Here is a 22,000-nt window from a genome sequence, read left to right as displayed (position 1 = left end):
AGTTAAAACTTCCAACGTGCAAAGGTCTCCTTAGATACTTTTTTTGCTATAGTTCTGGACAGCTTTAAAATGGAAGTGACATAAGGGCTGAAAAAAACAGCATGAATATGATGCCTACAAAGAAACGTCTGAGACTCAATCTTGATCTGTCTGAAACGGCTTTAAAAAAAAAAAATCAGATGAGGCTCATCACATCTTTTAGACATGACAGCACAAAAGCTGCCTGTTCAGCTCTACAAGTCAAAACCTGTCTTCACCTACAAACCTCATTCTACCTAAATTCTAAGAGGACTAACTGTACAGGGGACAATAGAAGGAATTCATGTGCTGAGATTAACTCCCTTAAACAGTGAACTATCACAGTCCATAAAAGGAGTCAAGCCAAAAGGTAGGATTATCAGAAATATACCAGTGTTACCCCTGTATTTCAAATAAATTCATTCTGTAACCATGGACCATGAACTTGTGCACAAACAAGTTAGTTACATATGCAAGCATAATGTAAGCATTTCAAAAGTTCGACATGTTTAATAATACAACTACAGTTGTGTTTGCTTTGGAACTTTAGCAGACCTTTCAAAAAGCAGATAAGACCTAAACGTACACTTGAAAAGATTATACACAGATGACTGCTAAGACAAAACAAGAATGAAAGTCTGAGAAAGTAAAACTGGTTCCTACAACGATGGAGTATCATTCTTAGCATCCTTCAGTCTTCATTTCAGCACTTATACTCCAGCCTTGAGACCCTGCATCTGGCACTTCAGGCAGTCTATATCCTATGGACTTACGCTTGGTTTTGAATGAGCTGATGGTGTGACAAAAGCAACATTTCTTTTTTTACTCTTTCATGCAAAAGAGTAAGAATGGGAACACGAGCTTGAGACAAAGTGTATTTCTTGAGTGTGGCATACTAGGTTATAGTCTCATTTTCTTCAAGAGATGTAACCAAACATTTTTGCTCAAGTTCCTTCTAAATCTGTGCAAGGTCTTTCTGAAGAGGCATGCTTTTGTTTTAAGGTACCTAAGACTTCAGTAGAAAGCTGAACTTTCCTGGCCACTGTCTCGTGAAAACTTACGGCTAACAGGACTACAGTGATCTCTTTAAACATTGTAAAGCTTCAAGTGTGCTCCTGTGGACTTTTAATGGAAACACTATCAACATGAACCTCTCCAGCATAAACAAGCCTGAGGAACAGTTCAGAAGGACACTTGGAACAGAGCGATTAAATGACACTGTAACAATTTTGTTTTGGAAGAACTTTCTCCCAAGTTTACTCTATCATCCATGTCCAGGAGGGAGTGTGAAAGTATGGTGAAAGAAATGAAGAACAAGAACCAAAAGTTTTGCCTTTTGATTTCACCATTGTCGACCATAGACAATGACTTAACTTCTTCATTTAGAGATAAACAAACGAGCTGAGAGTATTTTAAGGTATTTAATGATTAACGCAAAAGGCACTTAAAGTTATTTTAGAAAGGAAACTAGCAGTCTGGGGACTAAGGAAGACACTGGAGTACACGTGCAACCCAACTAGCAATGGAAACATACAAGAACCAGCAGAGTCTGCTGATCAGAAGAGAGCAAGAACACTGAAAAAAACGCAACAGAATGACAGTGCAAGCACTCCTTGGATATACCACTTTCACTGGATATAATTTTAATAGTGCCAGCACAGCACAAGAAATTCTCTAGTTTCAGCTCTCTTGTACTGAAACAAGGATTCCAATTAACTCCACTCACCAGAAGTTTAGCTTGTTCAGGCAGTGAAACTTGTTCCCTCTTTCCATCTGGATACCTTAGCATCAGCTGTGCCTTTGGTCCTAGCATAAAGGAAGTTACTACAAGTTAACAAACAACAAGGCAGCCGAATTGAGCTCTGCTGTAGACTTTAGGTGGCACATTTTACTGCATAGAACAGTAGGGTTAGGGACTGGAGACAAATACAAAGTTTTTTTGTGCACAAGATTTCAGTCTACGAAGATATACTTCTACTGCATGTGATTCAAATACATACATCAAACTCAGGACTTTTGAAAGAGTTAATAGTAGTGACTGACACATGTCAGCGTTCCCAGAGAAAAGCACACTGTGCTACCCTTTGCCTTTGAGACCACCTTAATTCGCTACATCCCAGCTCAGAATTGCTGGGAGGAACAGTAACTCCTAGCACTTGTTAATATTAGCAAAAGTTTGCACTATTAATGCTCAGTCCAGACCCTCAAGGCAGCCAAACTAATGGAGCATGAGGTAGAACTCTAGGAGGTTTCACTCTAGGATACTGGCAGAAGCCACATCATATGCACCTACGTTACACCAGTGGACATTTTCCTCACAAACAAGGTCTTAAACTAAGAAACTTGAGCTGAGTGAATAATGTGACTGTGCAGTTTGTGCCATCATGTCATGAATAATGTGACTGTGCAGTTTGTGCCACCATGTCAAAGTGCTGCTGTAGGCAGAGTGAACCACCCAAATGTCTAGCTTCAAAGAGAGAGAGGAAGACAGAAGACAAGATTTAGCTCTTCAAAACCAGGACTGAAACCATGCTTGTCAGCCTATGAAGACTTTCGAAAAAAGAGTAAAACACCTGCAAGTCACTATAAAAAAACATGGTAACTTACCATTCACATCTAGGCCCCGCAACGTACTTTCAGGCTTGTCAGTTGACTCCTCCAGTATCCCTGCATCAATGCAGGGCAGTACTCTGTGATTTGATGTTGTACCAGGCTCTGTCCTTGCAGGGGGCTCAGGCTGAGGCCTCCGACTCTCTTCTTTTTTATACCCCAAGTCCTTGTGTGGAGACTTCCTCAGCTTGGCAGGATTCTCTGATTCTTCCTCTTCCTCAGATCCACAAACAGAAATAAACTCTTCACTTCCAGAAAAAAGCTCTGATTCAGACTCCTCATCTGACCGACTTTCCTGCTTGGCCTGTGAGGAATCAAAATGTGTCTCCTGTAATGAGGCTCTGATAGCAGCTTCCAACTGGCTGTCCTCACTGGCATCAATAAGGCTCTCCTGTTGAACACAGGCATAACGCAAAGGCATAAGAAAAATGCTTTTAGACATAAATCTCTATCAAAGTGTTCCAAAGGGAAGCTATTAAAGCTGTCAGGTGGAAGGCCAGACATGCAGTCAGTGCTTAAGGATTTCTCCTTGCAGTGTCACATGAAATGATATTTTTCAGTAGTATTTTTTCATTCTACACATGCACAATTCTGTGACTGCTAAATTCAAAACAAACACTGAAAGCACAATTTGTATAACAAAAATAATTATCAAAGGAGAAGGTGTTCTCTGATGCACCATCTTTTCATTTTTGCATACTCTTGCTCTAATTCATTATGTCTGTTTATACTGCCAAACGGAAATCAGTACAACTGGATACAGGCATGCTAGATTTTCCTTCAAGTTTCTCCAGTCCTCACAGAAGGCCTCATACTTACAGAACGAGAACATTTTTGGGGAGGGCTAGTAGAATGCCCATCCAGTTGTCCATGCTCACTCAGGAACCCTGTCACTTGGTCCAAGAAAGAAGTTACATCTAGCTGGTGCCACTCCACTAGTTTCTGGCCTGGGGAACATAAGGCATCATGGAACATAACTTCAGCAACAGCCCTCCAAAGATTGCAGCTTAGCTGTCATATAAACAAATTCACTGCTGTGTACACACTGTGCAAGAGTCCACATTTGCGGAACTTCAGCTTCATACAGGCCACCTCCTGATAATTACGTTTTCTCCCTTCAGCACCTTGAATAGGTTTCACTCACATACAGCCATAAGGCCAGACCTGCTTTAATACAGTTATCATTTTTCTATATTCATGGGAACGTGTGTGCAGAATGGTGAATTATGCATCACAATTAAAAACAAACAAACAAAAAACAACTAAGTTTATGAAGAATTTCTACATTCTTGCCTGCTTTGATTCTACATCTTGACATATAGCATTTGTTTCCATAATGTAAAGTGCTAAGAAGAACACCCTAACTTTGGTTTCAAAGAACTAGTTTTTGGGTGGTTTATATCAAACAGCAAGAACGCAATTATTTCAGTACTGAGAAGCAGGGCACCAGACCATTGATACAGTAGATTACGTGATGATAAAAGAGACAAGGCTGTTGGGACACAGGAAAAAAAAGTTATAATTTAAAAAGACTTGGAGGTGAACAAAGAAGTTTGATTGTTCAGTTAAAAAAAAAAAAGCCAATTGTATTTCAAAATTAAGATACAATTAAATAAGTTTTGAGCCTTACAAAGCTATTGTGCTAGGAACAGGAGGCAGACTTATATTGGTTTCGTTTTAATATTAAAAGGTAGCTCATCCATTACTTGATTTCAAGTAGCTTTTAAGAGCTTTCAGACTTACAGCCATGTTAGCATTCCAAGGGAAGCATCAATAAATTTCAGTTCACAGTTTTACCACTAGGTGGTACTAATTTCATTTCCTAAACAAAGTATTTGGTAAGCTATGCCAAGTACCATAACCAAATACACACATAATTTGAGCAAGCCTCTAGGAGTTTTATTCCTTCAGTTCTTCCAAAAGATATTGTTTCACTTCTTCAGTGACACTGGGGCCTCTCAGAGAACGAACAAGGTAACTGAGGTGCTTCAGTCGCTATGTAACGTACACTGCCAAAGACAGCATTCTAGCCTACACCTGCCAGTCCTTCTTACAGGATATACACACTGCAGATAACTGTCACTTATCTTACCTGTTCTGGGATCCAGGATGGAGACATAAGGGAAGTCTGCCAATTTATAAAACTGTATGTATCTCTGTCCTTCCTCACTGTCATGGTATACCTACAGAATCACAGAATCACAGAATGGTTGAGGTTGGAAGGGACCTCTGGAGATCATCTAGTCCAACCCCCTGCTCAAGCAGCATCACCGAGAGCACATTGTACAGGATCGCATCCAGGCGGGTTTTGAATATCTCCAGAGAAGGAGACTCCACAACCTCTCTGGGCAACCTGTTCCAGTGCTCTGTCACCCTCACAGTGAAGAAGTTTTTCCTCGTATTCACATGGAACTGTCTGTGGTTCAGTTTGTGCCATTGCCTCTTGTCCTGTCACTGGGCACCACTGAAGAGTCTGGACCCATCCTCTTGACACCCTCCCTTTAGATATTTGTATACATTAATAAGATCCCCCCTAAGTCTTCTCTTCTCCAGGCTAAACAGGTCCAGCTCTCTCAGCCTTTCCTCATAAGAGAGATGCTCCAGAATACCACAGTGGAAGCAAGTTATTGGCGGGGGAGGAGGGGAGGACACAAACTATCTTGAAAACGTACAAAGTTTGTCTCTGTTTTACAGTATAACCTACAAGTGGTATGTATAGTTCTCCATAACTGCTACAAACACAGTACAAAACCTCTAACAGTCCATGTATTAGAGGTCAAGTGATAAAGTTTTGAATCCACAAGTGAAAGGTTGTTTAAACATCAAAATGCACATCCTTGAACTACAAGGCTCACCTTCTCTGCAGTTCTCTAAGAGAACACCAACAGTGCCATTTTCTTCCAAGAAGTCTGTTTTCACTAACCCATCTACCAGGACATCAAGTTACTAGTAAGGCCCCATTAAATTTCCCACCTGCCAAAAAATGAAATGTTCCCGGATTATGTTCTTCACAGCCTCATTGCTCCACACATCACGGTTGAGACACTGACACGCAAAATCTTGCACATTCTGAATGTTTATCATGAGCCATTTGTTCTGCATCTGACCACACTCCTTAGCCTGTAAGCAGAGAGAAAAGCTTCATTAGCCAAATCTGAATAGCTAGACATAAACAATGCCAGCAATGATCAGTGATGGCTTCTAATACTGTCAGACTTTTCACTAAAACCCCTTCACAGTGAAAAAGATGGATAGAACTAGCAAAAAGGAATCCACAAAACAGAAGGCGGGGCTGAAAGACCTGCTTAAATGAGATTGGCTGAATTACAGAATCACACCGATGAGCAGAGCTGCTGGATTTCAACAAGCCAAGCGCAGAGTGGGAAAAGCAACTTTAGGAGCAGGGGGGGGGGGGGGGGGGGGGGGGGGGGCAAGAGGGGAGGGGGGCCAGGAAGACTGTGAATTAAGTATTTGTTCTGAGAAGAGTATAGTCAATCACACTGACTTGGCAACAGAGGAAAGACCTGCTCACTCTCAAGATAAACCTGTGGATCTTTATCTGTTTAAATAGAAGAGCATAATTGATGGCAAACTTGCATAAATATGACAGGTCCTCCTCTCTGTCTGTTCTTTCTTTCTTTTCTTTTTTTTTTCTCCTCTCTCTATTACTGGGCACCTGACAAATGAGGCATCCCTTTTTGATGCTCGTTATCCGGACTGTAAGTGGGAAGGAAGATGGGAAGGCGCAGGAAGAAATCTTACTGGTTTGAGTCACAAAGCTGGCATTGTCTGATAGGTTGGTTAATGGTAGGAGTTTGATCAAGAATGTAATTCTGATCACTGAATTGTCATACCTGTTGGAAAAAAAGAGGGCTATATCAACAGCAGGAATGCTCTTACCACCTGGAGAGACTGGAACTAGCATATGAACTTCCTTTTTTTTTTTTTTTTTTTTTTCCAAAAAAAGAAAGGGGGGGGAGGAAGTATTTATAAGTGTGCTCACTGTCTTGCTTGTAATGCCCTTAACAGCAAATTCAAGGAATTAGGATTTTGCACAAGATTTTGCTGGTTTTGACAGTATTTTGTTCCCCAAACCAAAGCTTTCACTTTAAAAGTGAATTTTAGCCTGTGCACTTTTGAATAGTCAGTCTATCTGACACAAATACTGGGACACGTGAATCCCATACACTTAGCTCGGTAAAATGTAAGCCTCGATACTCCTGTTAAAATTGTAGATATTAAATTATAAGCTTGCTCTTTGATCACAGGATCTCAGTCTACAAAATTACTCTGCATGGCCAAATGACCTGCAGAGCCTATTTTTATTTTACTCACAGAAAAGAATGTTACAGAAGAAATTAGGACAGAAAGTATGGAATAGTCATATTGATCCCACAAGTGACTTCATACTAACCTCTTACCACTAACACTCCAGTCTCAGAACCCAGTATTTTGTCAACAGAAGGGATAAGTGGGATGCGAGACACCTAAATAACTAATCAGGGTTTTAAATATACTTATTAGGCTTTTATTTCAAAGAGTGTTTTGAGCTAAATGTGGATTTTGAGAAGTAATTTTAGGCAACCAGTTTAAGAAGAGGTCTAGAGGTACTGCCCAATATAAAGGGAACATATATCAATATATACCTTAAGTCTATCAGACCGCCTTAGTCTTGTATTCTAACCTAATTCGTACTGGATTAAAAGAACAAACTCAAAAAAGGAAAAAGGCCATTGTACCTATAATTCTATTTTCTATCATTATTATATGCTACTAGCAAAGCTGGAAAGTGCGTCTTATTCTTCTGTACTTTGTATATTCCTCAACACTAGTGAAAACCTGACTCTACCTCTCCTCTGTCCAGTTAACATCTTCTTTAAGGGATGCAAGCAGAAAATCCACATAGAACATTTACAAAGATGAGTTTTGGCACAGAAAGCAGGTATAGCTCTCAAAACCACTTTTAACTTCCTTCTAAAAACAACAGGCTTCACATTTAACATTTAAAAGGACACAGTTAAACTGCTGCCATCTAATGCACGTATACAATCATGCTCTTATACAGCCACTGGCTATTTTTTGCGGGGGAAGCGGGGAGGGAAGAAGGGGAGGAGTAAGAAGGGAAGGAATATTGTGGGTTATATTGGTGGTTCATTTTGGTAAGTGACCAAAATAATGCAGGGCTCAAGCACCAGTTTGAATATACTGAAGACTGCGTCTAATGGCTTTAGTCCCACTGTTTGCAACAGCAATTGTTCCACACACATTCCCACATTTCTCCTCCTCCTTTGAGCTATGGGGGCCACCAGCAAATGCTTATCAAAGAACACAAGAAAGCGGTAGGTACAGAACAACCATTCCTTGCAAGCATTCCTGTTCAAACTTTCAGCAATCAGCAAGGTAGGGACTTCCAGAGACAGAGGTAGTGGTTATTAGATACAACAGGCCAGACACAACTCCCGTAAATTCATCTTTCTCCTTTTTACTGATTCACATTTTTTCTCAGTACTGCAACAAACCAACAATCTGATTAGAAAACATGCGAAAGAAGTCTCATTTTACACTTGCTACTGGCTTTTACTGGATAACCTCAAGCTCTCGTACTCCCATAAATAACACATTTTATTCTCTCATTTGACTTTTCTGCAACATGCATGATTTACAAATTTCTATTCTTTCTCTGCTTCAGCTGTGTCATTCCTATGCCAAGGAGTCCTACTCCAAGAAAAAAACCCTAGAGTGTAATTTTTAGCCATTCCCTAGAGGTTACCCTCCTTAAACAAAAGGAAATCTTTGCAGTGATTCTTCTTTGTTCAGCTTTGTTGAAATGCATTGCTCTTTGCAGTAAACGGGGAGAAACAAGGAAGTGGAGCCAGCATCTTATGAACTTCTAGACATTTGCTAATCAAGCATAGTTCAGTTTGGAAGATAGCAGTCACAGAAAGTCAGAGCAAGAGGTCTACCTTTGAAAAGGAGATATCCTGTCTGTGCTAGACTTGCACTTCTTGCCTGGGCCAGCACAGAAGAACAGGCCACACACTTTCTTTCATCAACCAGCCATTCCTGGGCCAGTAGTTCATCTAGAGGTTATACTTGTACAAATGGCCAGTCTAGAAGGACCTTACGCAAAGATAACAGCATCACTCAAGTATAAAGACTAGACTCACTTCCAAACTATTACAGCTTGCTACACACAAAGAAAATATTCACAATCAGCTGTAAAGCAGGGAGCAGCTACAGAACATTTAGCTTGTAAAATGAAGAAACTTCATATAGATCCAAAATTTGAAGCTCGGCAACATTACATATAATTACTTCAAAGTAGTACTGAAATTCTAGTGAATCTTACGTATAGAACAAGGTGCACCAGAACTATCTGCTCCCCAAAACGGAAATGCACTAAACTACATCAATCTGATACGTACCCTCAATGAGATAAGTCACATCTGTCAACGTAAGTATGAAAAGACAAACACCTACAATTCTTGAAAGCAATCTTTTGACACTAGAACAAAACCATGTTCTTCACTACAAAGCATGTTTGGTGTGCTGCTCCAGTGATTTATTCCTAGAAGATTTTACATTAAAGAGATAACAACCATGAAGCTTAATATTACGTTGAAGCTCAATATTACAGTCAGGAAATGCCAGTTAAAATTCCTTGTACAATCTTAACTGACTCCTCAGAGTCTTGGCAGACTGCAACAGCCTAATTATATAGCCATATAACACTCGGCAAATACAGACTTTTTGGTGACACTGCATATTTAAGCTCTGAAAGTTTCTCTGGAATTTTCTAGTAGGAGAAAAAGGATAGTTTTGGATAACATCTTGCTAGCACATCAGTCATTTGCCTCTGGTTTATGTGGCCCCATTCCACAAGCCTGCTGGCTACTAACTAATAATAACTAATATCCAGTGGCGCAACCATCATGTTCAAAAGACCTACAGGATTAAAATAAAATCTTTTACAGATTTTCTGCCTCAAAACTTTTCCACATCTCACTTTCCACAGTGTAATTAAGTTAAACATATACTTTGCTTTACAAGTATAATGATCCTAAGTTGTACTGTCTGTGAAGCACACTATTCATGGCTGGATTATAAATTAAAATCAATGCTCATTCAACACTTGAAAATGTCTCTTCAATGAAAATTAATTCTCATCTATTCTCAAAAGCTAGAATTACAGAGCTAAAACGAACCACAACTTCTTGCATTTTCCTGTTAAGAAAGTTTGTTTGTATTTGAAAGTAATTGAGTTTTCTTGGCAAAAAACAAAAGATAACTGAATCTACTTAAGATGAAGATCAAAGTTAGATATCCCAGACAGGAGTAACAGAAAGACAGGCAACAAAGACGCAAGCAACCTTAACATGACCAGATACTTGCTAGGTTTGAATAAAGTCATAAATGTGCATGGCAGTGTTGGTAGAGTGTTCTTGCACACCCCTCCAGAGAGCTTAGAATGTACCACACACCACAACCCTCCCCCCCACCCCAAAATGCTTAGGTTAACACTAAAATATGAGAGCATCAAAATGACTTTGGAATGCAATAAACATCTCTGGTTTATTATCTAGTTTATAAAGGTTTATCGAAGTGTACAGTGAAGTACAGCAGAGTAAGTTAGAGCTAACAGAAGTTTGCTAGAGGTGAATTTTGAGGAAGACTGTGATCACTGGGTTCACAGGAGGCCAGGCACTGTCCTGAACTGTAGAGTAATACTGCAGCAGAGTCATAAATGGGAAAAATGAAAGAGGTATTGGTCAACAAATTGAGAAGCTGAAGATTTTTATTGCAAAGAAGTTGAGGAGCATCAGTTTGAAATCAAGGGTATTTCATGGGACGAGGAATTGTACAAGAACATAAAAAGCTGAATGCCCATACCAGAAAGCATACATCTTCGAATTTCAGTTACTACAAAGAGCAGGACAAGGTGTGTACATACAAATGGATTTTTTCTGAATTAACAAGATTAAATAAGAAGGCAGAGACTTTTGGATAGTCAAATCCATCAATCAGTTATTTCATAGGCTGAAACTATTTTGGGCTATGGCAGAATAGACCTAATCAACATTGCTAAAGTCTTGACATTTTCAGCAAGACATGAAGGAAGACCAGCACACATCTCAAATTCCACAGAAGAGATGAGAGGGCACTTGCTAGTTGTGTGTACATTTTTGTCTGGGCAGCAGTGACTGTTTTTAAGTGAACTCCCCTTACTGTTTCCTCTTAACCACGCACTTGTTTGGTTCACAAACAGCTCTGAACCACAGGTCTGGTGGGGATATTCAGTCAGGGGACCAGATACAATCTTGTTTGAAGTGAACCCTGAACCACATATCATCATACAGATGCCTCAGCACCAACTTCTTCAATCTACTGATCTGCTTCTATTGCACCAAATTACTTGTTGAGATAGACATTGCTATTCTCTGTCAGCATCCTTTCAAACCTGGAATTTTGTTAGAAAAGTAAACATATGGAAGGCACTGTCAGAACACAGGAATTAGAGACAAGCCAACTGACCATTGGTGATTTGGGAAACAGAGATGAGGCCAACAGGATGGGAGCTGGAGACTCAATAAAGGTATTATTTCTGCAGAAGTTCTCCAGTGGTACTGTACTATGTGAGCACGGTATTAGAAGCAAACATTTCATGAGTTTAGAATCAACTTTACTAGACTCTGCACACAAAAGAATGAAGTCTTTCCCAGGACCAGATAATATTTTCATTCAGCTCATGGACTCAGATCTCCAGCATCGTTTGCAGCATCTGTGGTGCACCATTTGAGCATTAGATTGCATTCTCATAAAATCATCTCTAATACTTAACTACCTGAAGTGGATCAGGTGAAAGTTCAGTACTTGCTTCAAGTTCTGAAGTAAGAATATCTGGAAGTTATAGATTAAAAAAAATGAAAAGATGTATCGATTTGTATAATCTCTAATCGTGAGCTAGGTCACTGGATCCAAATCATAACTTATGACTAGACACACAAATGCCTACACAGATAGAAAAGGTGACACCTGAAATCATTTAAAGCTAATAGTGCCTTTCTCAGGGAGACAATCGCTTGGATATTTTATTCATCACTACCAGGTGCAAAAGACAACCACTGTGATTTTATACAAGAACAAGACCTCTACTGAATACAAAGTTCAGGTACAGATACAAAGTCACGTACAGATATTATCTGTACTAGGTCAGGTATCAGAAACTGTTTAGCCATGTCAGCATAGCTTTCCCTGAGAGCTTTTTAGCAGGGCTGTGCTGAAAACTATGTTGCTCCTTGTAACATACTTGCTCACCTACCAAAAGCAGTTTTACTTCAGCTATTTCTATACCATGCTTTACAGACATACTTCAAGTGACACAATTTTTCCATTTTGAACAGATTCATTTTTGAACAGAAGTCTTTGACCAAGTGCAATTAGCCACACTGACATTTAAACGTAACAATAAAGGTGGTCCATCATCTTTAGTTAAATCCTTCTCAAGTCATCAACATCAACATGCAGTGCATCAGACAAGCATTTATCATTACATGGTTCCTTGCAACTTATTATACAATCATTCTATAAATAGATCCATCAGCCAACGGCCTAATACAGGGCTTTCACTCTGTACACAGTCATCAGGTAAGTAACTTCAGCAAAAGTTACAGACGTACCGTTTCAAAGCTGCCTTTGTGCATCAGATCAATGGGAGGCCTAAAGAGGTCTGCCAGAGTAGTGAGTTTCTTATCTACTGCCCCTCCATTTCGTAGCTCCTGTTCCTGTCGAACTGCACAGCCCCAAGAGGAAAGAAAGCTGAATTAGACAAAATACTCAAAGATGGATTTATTATTGGCTATACCCTCATACACAAAACTTCAGCACTAGAGTCATAAGGTTGGACCACAATGAATAAAAGGAACTCTTAATAAGATCAGGCTCCTTTATGTAGGGACCCAGCTTGTCTCATTTCTCTCAAGCACTGGGCATTTATTTCACTTTTAAAAACAGATTTTCTTATGAAATGTGAGTATCAGTGGAGGTGGTCATATACCAATACTTGAAAACAAATGAACAAAGAAAACAACTGACTTTTCCTCAGTGACACTTTAAAAAGGGTAAACTTAGAGTTAGATTGTAACAACATAACCTTTACTCAGAATATTTCTATACTGGTCTTTCTGTCTCCTGACTTTAAGGCAATTCCCTAAAAAGAACAAAAATATATACTTTACGTGAAGAAGTATCTTTAGAAGCGTATATTTAAAATCTAATCTTTTCACAGTTGACTCAGGATACCACCATCTCTCACAGATCAATAGGTTTTCAGACTTGTTTACATTAAGTACCATATTTTGAGCAAGTTTCTGTTAGTGGTATCACTTCCATTCAGAATGATACAGAACACATTTCCTACATACACACGACCATATAAAATAGGGTAAATCACAACAATTGCTTACCCACAAATGCAGTGATGAAGTGCATTTTATGGATCTAAGTCAGTTAAAATAAGAAATAACAATTACATGACCCAAAAGCTTTCCAGTAGTATAATAGCTGACAATGGTCATAGCATATGAACCATTTTTGAATAGATACTGGATGCCATGGGGAATAAAAGTATCCCTGTGTACCAGGCCTGGGAACAAGGAAATAATCTTGACTTTTATGGCCACGGACACTTTTTCAGAGATAGCCAGACAGCGATATCCACCTATGAAGTTTTATCATACAGTATTACAAAGTTTTATTATAAACCTTCACAATGGTTTTACATTTTGCGCATCTTTAAATGTCTTACAACAGAGTGCAAATCATGAAAAAAGGTTAAGGGTATGGCAACTGTGTAAATTGTGTATCTTAAATTTACACGTCAGCCTTTAGTACTTAACTAGTTTATTACTGGAAAACCCTGACAAAACCTGTTAGGGAAAAACAGAAACTATGGATACTCATTTTCAATTTGGCATCCAAATAATACCTAACTACACAGGAATCTGGTCCATGGTTACAGCTCTTGGACACTCGGGCAACATCAGCAGTAACAACTGCATGACCACTCTAACTCAGCTATGATATACTTGGTCTTCATCTGTCACAGAATCATCTTCTATGAGACTTAATGGTTTAAATAACAGCCAAGGCTTTGTCATTTGGAGATTCTGCATATGAATGAATAGACAGTGGCAAACAGCAATTAAATTCACGAGAACCTTGTGTGCTGCCAAGAAAAAAGCCCCAGGGCTACCCAAAACTAACCCAAGTGCCAGAAACACCACTGGCCATCCAAGAAAAATTCAGTGGATTAAGTTAATTTCTACACAGGCTTTAGATTTTTCTCCCTTTTCAATTCCCTCCAGAGCAGAAAAAAGGGGTTTTGAGAACAAGTTTTACCAAGAAAGTATTTGCCACACCAGACCAGACAGAACATGCATATGGTTTCACTTATGCTAACACAGGCTAGTGTTTGGACCAGCATCTTCAATAACTGCTTCGTATGTCCACTACTTAGTATTTTCCCCTCAGCCACCCCAGAAAAATCTAAGATTTCCCCCCCAAATAAACAACAAACCTTAACTGAACCACAAACATGTGGAAAAGAAATGCCAGCAAACAGTACTAGCACCACAACAATAAGCAGTGTAATAATGTTATTCCAAAATAACTTTTGCTATACAACAGGCAATTTAAAACCATTTGATGACTGAAACCCATCACATCCAACAGTGGAAACTATTTCACAACCACAGTTGCATAAAAAACCCAGAAATTCTAACATACCGATCTGCACATACTTACTGGTTTCTGTTTGAAAATCCCGAAAGCCATCAAATATTGAACGGGCAGGTCTGCGTCTTTTAGGAGCTTTAAAAAAAAAGTATGTCAAGTGTCATTTCAAAGGCACACTGTCAAAAGTATTATGTATTAGTACTTCACATTACATCTTTGGGACAACAGAATAAGAACCCAAAGCATACACAAGGGAGGAATGAAGATCTGAAGGAGCATGGAAATAGGTAGTTTATAAGACTCCTTTTCTATCACATCCTCCCTCCAGCAAACCTTACCACAGAAGCAAAACATAAATCAACGATACATGAAAGTTTAAAGTTAGCCCTCTCTGATGGGCTCATCACGCACCCCAAAGTTTTCCTTGTTAACAGAAACACATTTATTTTACCTACAATACGTTTCTATTCCTATCTATCTCTTGTCTAGATCCTATCCCAAATTCTTCGCTGGGCTGGCAACAGCCAGGCTCTTCCACTAGATCCAGGTATCATTATCTGCAAGGAAATCTTCAGAACAAATTAATTGCAGCTGGGTAGAGACAGTGGCCCAGGTAGGTAACGGACATAGTACCTAAAAAGGCCTCTTGCCACTTCCAACTAATGACTTTGACTGAAGTCTGGTCGTATAGCACAACTGCTGTTCTTGGGGCCCAAAACAAAACTGTCTATCAAAACTTATTCCGACCGCTCTTCCAAATTTCTACTAATTGAAAGAAAAATAATTTTAAAATAGTACTTTCAAGCCTTAATTGTTACAAGGCTTGATAAATATTAAATGAGTTAAACAGAGTAAGAGAAATACAACATAGATGTGCTGGAAACCCATACTAAGAAAAATTTATTTACTAGGAGAAAGAATGACCTATGCACAGTTCAGAAAGCAAGTACCTCCAAAACTTGTTTTTAGAGATCTTTCTGGTTTTGCACCATATTGCATGCAGCATCTTTCATCTTGCTCCACACTAAGGGCATAAAGAATGAGACACAGTTCTTCTTCATTGCATTCTTCTCAAGTCCAGAGCATCAAGACAAATGAAAGTAAAACTGGAAGAGAAACATGCCTGTGCAAAATGCCTCTAACTCCTGTAAGTAACATCCCTTTCTCCTGTGAATTCTTAGCCACAAGCACAACCCACTAGAGCCAACTTCAAAGCAACTTAAACTGCAGCTTGGAAGGATGACTTCAGAAAAAGCAACATTTGCCTTCCCAAGCTGAGCAATGGTCCAGTGCTGGTGAAGAGGTTTGCGGCAGTGCAGGTAGATCTTTCACAGATATCCATCGTAGGGCAAGAGGCGTTTGGTGGATAGATAGGGTCATCTCCTGAACTGGAAGAAACCCCAAGCTAATGTGAACATTCTTATGAGATATTGTGAAACCCAGAAACTGAAACATCCCCCACTTGAGGCTAGAGCTGAAAGGATCAAGAGAAGTGGAGCAGCTTTCCAGTTTCAGCTGGGTTATCAGGCTGCTTCATGCTATGAACAGATTACCACTAGTTGATGAGAAAGTCCAGGAAGCCACCACTGAGCCACAGATTGCCTTAGCATGGCACTCAGGGACAGTGTGCCTGTGATCAGTGTGTGACGGGTGGGCAGAGAAGGATGAAGTAAAAGGGACAACAGGTCTTATTCCTGCACTTCTTAGGTTCTTGAAACCACAGGATTCTGCAGACCTTTGTCAAAAACTGTTGGACCACAAAGAAAGCAAGACAAACAAGCAGGTGTGGTATCTTCAAAGAGCCCTCAGCAGGGGATCTTCCTCTGGAACCACCTCTAAGCTTGTTTATACTGGAGAAAAAACACTCTCATGTTGGTAAAAAGATCAACCGAAAGCCAATTCTGGGTTAAATCTGAAGCTTTGCATCACGCTCCTCTCTAGCACAGGAATTAAACAATAGTAAAAGCACACTTCCTATAGGTATGAGGCTGCTTTAAAGATGAGCACTTGCATGCCTTTCCTTGATGAAAAGGGCAATACTTGGAATCCAGATGACATGGGGAAAGCCATACAGACAGCTAGAAACAGCCTGGTCAACATAAGGACAGAGCCTCATAAGGCTAGAGGAACATCATAAATAGAAGGAGCCTTAGATCTCCATATAGATGTGGAATGATAAAAAAGGAGAGGATAGTGAACCAGGCAATCCAGTCACACTACAGAAGTTCTTACTCCTGTGGTGCAGTAGAAGTACCACTACAGTAAAGGTCTGAAATTGAATACTTGAGACTTGGTGCATTAAGTGTATTAGATAAGAACTAGAGAGTGTATTAGGTAAGTACTCAAAAGCACTTCCATTACCTCTTTAATTAGAGCAAAAGATGGTTCTAAAGCAAAACTAAGAACCAGCTTCATAAAACAAACATGAAAACTAGCTGCAAGATGTAGTTTGAAGAACAAATGAAATTCCTAAAAGAGAAATGAAGAAAATGATGAGCAATCATGTAGTTCAGATCCTTCTTTCTAACTCTCCCATTTCTCTGAGAAGCAAGTATTTGTCCTCTTTGGATTACTCATTTTCACTTGTCAATCAAACCTCAAGCTTTTATTCTACCACCTTGAACACTTTTACAGCAGTATCACACGGTTCTGAACCCCAAGAATGCTACCAACTCAGTGATATATATTTAGCATAGCTAATTGGCTGTTGCCTCACAAGGTCTCACAAAACAAGAGTTAGCAAATTGGTACCACTGGGAATATAGCTTCTCTAATGTATGAGGTCTTCAATAACATGGACGGATTTCTAAGTATGCAATCATGTTACATGGATGCAGAGTTGCAGCAGAGAAAAATTAGAACCAAAATACACACAATGCTTTCTTCATTTTCAGAGAGTTCCATCTTTCTTTCGTCACTTAGCTCATCTCAGGGTATTTAAAGAAAATGCAAAAACAGAATAAGAACACAAGCTTACCTCCAAATAAGGGCTCAGGCTCTACTAAAATTTCCTGTTTTTGAGGAATTGGAGCTCGTACTTCATCCCTAACAAAGAGGGGAAAAAATTAGAGAGATGATAATATTCCAAGCCTTTATAAGCCACTCCCCATTGTGCTCCAAAGGCTCCTGCAACTTGAACAGGCTGCAGACACTGCTATACTGTTGCACAGAAGCAGAGACTTTGGGTCAAAAGGGACCTCAAAAGACCATCTATTCCCACTCATGGCACTGAGGCAGGACTCAGTATGCTTTGCATTAAGATCTGGCATGGACGACCTTTTAAAGCCTTGGAAGAAAATGATTAGACAAATCCCTAGATGACTTGATCCCAGGCTTTATCATTCTAATACTGAATCAGAATTTTTTCCTGTAGTAACTTTCTTGAAATTCTTTCCTGCTAATTAATCCTCTGGCAACCCTCCTCCCCTGATTATTTACATAGAGGGAAAAAATATATATTTTTATCCTCCTCATTACAAGCTTTCTCCTGTTGAAAGACTTCTTCCCTCCACTTCTCACTCACAGCCCTCTGTTTTCCAGAGGAAGGAAAACAATGTCCTCTGAGAAAAAGTTAAATTTTCCCAAATCTCATTCTCCTCTGTATTCTCCAATTTTCCAGTACTTTTTTTCTGAAGGAGGGTCAACTATTCAGCTTCAGCTGAAGCCTTACCCTAAGAAGGAGGGCAAAATAATTTTTATATATATTTATATATATATAAATAATTTATATATATATATAAAATATATTTTTATATATATATAAAATGTATTTTACAGTTAAGATATCCCATTTTGTAGACTACTACCACATGGATTAAAAACAAACAAGTAAGCTAGAACAGTGATGGGCATTTTCCCCCCATGTTACTCTTTGCTTTCATAGCTGGGCTCCCTCACATAATCAACAGTTCAGCTATGTCTGCAAAGACTGCTAGATAATCTGAAATCAGGACTACAAGAAATAAAACAACAAGGGGCTATGAAACAGTATCACATACTCAGTGTGGTCACCTAGCCCATGGATCTAAAAAAAAGGAGGTCATGGGCTCACCCAGGAAAAACCACCGTTATATCCTGCCTATGAACTACTCCTAAAATGCCCTCTTCCCTAAACTCTTCAAAGTCTAAAGAATGTGGTTTGTGGCTCTTGGCCATGCAGGTGTCAAGTAACTCATTAAGTAACTCATAATGTCAGCAAGATGCACTAACCTTGCTATTAACCTCCACATCTTTGATTGCTGTTGTGAAGCTAGTTATTCTCCATTTTGCATTTGCATATTTATGTCTCTCTCTTCCTAGAAGTAACACTAAGCTGACCAGCACCTGGAGGGTGTCAAGTATAAAAAAAAGGATTCCAATAAAAACTTGAATCTTAAGTCACTGATGTGCCAGAAGTTGTCTAGAAATAAGAACACTAATACCTACAGATACAGAGTTTTAACTTCATTACCTGCCAAAAGTTCAAGCAGGAAGGCAATTAACATCAATTTTAATGGTTAGTACCAAAACAGCTGTTTAAACTCATACATGTGCTTCAGAAGTATGAGTGGCAAGAAGTTTCTTTAAAAGTTAGTTCTCTTTTCCTGAAACAAAAGGTTTTCATAAAGAGGAAAGCATGGCTAAGTTTAATTTAGCACACTTAAGGAATGCAACTGATACCAATCAGCTTCCACCCAAAATACTCTATTTATCCCAAGCAGACAGATTAATAAGCAGCATTGAAAGATTCTCTGCCATGCTCAAGTGGAAGAACTCTGTCCTTCATTAGAACAGATGTGCAAACACACAAGACACTAATGCAGATTTTGTAGTTGTGTATTTCTCTATATTAGTTGACATGATCTAGCCCTTCCAGTGCCAAATCTAGCTGCATTTAAGACACAAGAAAACCCTTATAAACGGGACTGAGGCCACTGCGCTTATAAGGACCAAAACAATGGAATTCTTTCTAGCTAACAAACTAACACAAGTCGAGATTACTAAGGCAATTTAAAAGTAAGAAACTCTTACTACTGGTCCCCACTTCAACATCTTGATCTCTGCCTGTCAAAGCAGTATGTATAAGCTAGAGAATACTTCTGAAGTACATGTGAGAGAGATATTTATTAAAAAAAAAAAAACTTGCAGAAAGTAACACTCATAAAAAGATCTACAGGACAGATGACAACTATATGTTGTGTTTATACAGCACTTAAAACAGCAGGATGCTGACCCCTAAGCATTACCATAATACAATCAACTAACAGTGAAAGTGAGATCTATCCCAGTCAAAGTGAGGTGCAAGCTGCCCAGACTCCAGCTCCACAACTTATTTAATAAGAACAATATTGGAGCAATCAATTAAACAAGATTATCAAGGAAGCATGTATTACAGTGAAGTGACAGCAGGCTAGGAGAAGTGACAATTGTCATATTTGTTCTACCTTTCACAATTAAACTCTTTACACAGACTACTCATTTATACAGACATTCATCGGGTACATACTCTGTATGTGGTCGAACAGCAGACACCCCTGCAGAACTGGTACTAGGCTCCTCTGCTATGCCTCCACCGTCCAGAAACATAGTGACAGCCATCTCAAGATTGTTGTTGCATGCTTCAAGCATATGTTTTCCCACGCTTTCACTGGCACCTGTAATGCCAAAGAAAAATTAAAGCATTCTTCAGAAAGCGTTCTGATTGGAAGTGCTGAGAACAGCTGATCAGCAAGCTTCAACTCTCAAAGCATTTTAGTACTTAGAACAGCCCACCAGCTGTCACTAAAGTACAAGAAAATGAGACAAACACATATCTCATGGAGGAAGGAGATGCCTGGATACAAGACAGTCAGACTTCTTCCTTTCATAAGGAGAAAATTTAGAGGAAGCCATCTGAGGTGGTTTAGCATGGTTTTTCTTTCTCCTTATTAGAGTTCAGACATTTTTCTAATACAAATTTCCAAATACTTAATAGGCACTTCAAGCTTGACTTCTGTTGTGGTATACAAAACCCCAAAACCTCAATTAACATTTTAACAGGGAGAATACTGTATCAGCAGCTAAGGCTTCTCATCAAGTTATAACAGATATTTAAAGATAGAAGAAAAGGTTTCCTGTTTTATTGATTGCACCCCTATATCTAAAGGGCAAAAGCAAATCATCAGAAGCTCGGTTTGGAAAGCACAGGTGTAAGAAACAGAAGGAAAAAAAAAAAGCCAACATGCAGAAAATGGCATTTGTCTACACAGTTACTTGTATAATGACTAACATTCATTAAAACAGCTCCTAAGCTCAACTAAATCCAGTCTCTTTCTTACTGCTCAAGATGAAACACTAGTTCCTAGCATCACTTCTAACTCAGAGAGTCAGCCTCTCCTCCCCAAGACCTTCTCAAAATCATAGAGCTAACAAAGGCACCCTCACCTATGGAATCTCCCACCGCCAGTCCCTTAACAGTCTGCTTACTCCAGCATGTCCGGAGATGGTGGGTTGCCAAACAGTTTATGTGAAGCCTGGCAGCAGCAAAATGCAACTGAACCAGTTTGGGAGTAGCTTTGGATCTGTACTAATTCTTACTAGTTTAAGGCTCCCTGAAAGTCACTGCGGTGAAGAAAACACTATTTCCTAGGATCAGAAACACAATCAACATCAGTTTGGGCAAAATGCATTTAACTTTCTTTCATTAGACGTTTCTGAGATCTTCTAGAAAAGACTCAAGCAGCTCTAGCTTGAAGGGTCTAGTAAGAAAGAGATAACATACTTTGAAACTGTGCAGATAAATCAATTCTCAATGACCTACCCCATTACATTAGATCATAAAGAAAGACAGATTGTTTGAGGGAACTAGTTTTCCTAAATCAGCTTGCCAGGAGAAGTGTAATTTGATGGCAGTCAGCTGTATTTTAAGACCTTAATCAAGATTTTAAAAAAAGCACAAAAGAAAAACTAATGACATCTACAAAAAGACGTGAAAGCATTAAGTCTGACTTCTTCAAACTGTTATTTAGTATTTTAAGGAACTTATTTCAATATTAGCTTAACTGAAGCAATTAAACAATACCTTTATAGTTTGGAATAGACACATCACCCTACAACTTCACTTCACAGTCATGTGAAGTCATTAATTTAGAACTACTAAAGGAAAAACTATATTAAGCTCTCTATTATTCAACGAGTTACTAATACTCAAAGTGTTTGTACTGGTTCTTCGTCACTCCTAAAGAAACTGAAATTTGTTTTGAGACTTAACAAATATTTAGTATTTTCTGCTTGCCAAGACAAGCACTGAGAACATTAATACGATAGCAAAGAGATTACATAATTTCATTGATAAAGATATACAGGAGCTAGATTCTTTTAGCACTACTTTTCTTGATAAGAACAGCAAAGAAACAACATTTTTCTGCCATATGGAGAAATGTACGCAAAGACTATTGCTCCTCATTATCAGGTTCTCTAGAATCAAATTGTCATATGATATTTAGTCTCCTCCCTAAAAACATTAGTAATTTTGACACTTACAAATCAACATTGAAAGCTGGTAACACAAACCATTTAGGGTGTGCACTTCTGAGTGTTTGTGGTACTTAGTGCCAGTATCGGCAAGACAAGCTCCACAAGAGACTTTTAGCACCTTAAATTCTGCTAAAATGGAAAAACA

The 22,000-nt window shown here is 39.0% G+C and overlaps 1 protein-coding gene across 4 annotated transcripts in view; it reads right to left on the bottom strand.

Moving 5' to 3' along the window:
• Window positions 1-22,000, bottom strand: part of UBXN7 (UBX domain protein 7) — a 33,873-nt gene that overhangs the window by 10,216 nt on the left and 1,657 nt on the right. Inside the window, exons 2-10 of one of the 4 annotated variants that reach the window (XM_067302132.1) lie at window positions 19,847-19,994; window positions 17,339-17,406; window positions 14,431-14,496; window positions 12,306-12,418; window positions 5,602-5,748; window positions 4,721-4,811; window positions 3,448-3,575; window positions 2,626-3,019; window positions 1,745-1,824 (exon numbers count right to left, since the gene is read on the bottom strand). In XM_067302132.1, the coding sequence (XP_067158233.1) occupies window positions 1,745-1,824; window positions 2,626-3,019; window positions 3,448-3,575; window positions 4,721-4,811; window positions 5,602-5,748; window positions 12,306-12,418; window positions 14,431-14,496; window positions 17,339-17,406; window positions 19,847-19,994 (1,235 nt within the window). Of the gene's footprint in view, window positions 1-1,744; window positions 1,825-2,625; window positions 3,020-3,447; window positions 3,576-4,720; window positions 4,812-5,601; window positions 5,749-12,305; window positions 12,419-14,430; window positions 14,497-15,311; window positions 15,373-17,338; window positions 17,407-18,570; window positions 18,664-19,846; window positions 19,995-22,000 lie in introns of those variants that run through there. The other 3 variants (XM_067302133.1, XM_067302135.1, XM_067302136.1) reach the window with 3 other exon arrangements.

This window comes from Apteryx mantelli, chromosome 9, assembly GCF_036417845.1.
Source record: "Apteryx mantelli isolate bAptMan1 chromosome 9, bAptMan1.hap1, whole genome shotgun sequence".
In the NCBI taxonomy this organism is placed as follows: domain Eukaryota; kingdom Metazoa; phylum Chordata; class Aves; order Apterygiformes; family Apterygidae; genus Apteryx; species Apteryx mantelli.
This window is presented reverse-complemented; position numbering and strand designations above follow the sequence as displayed.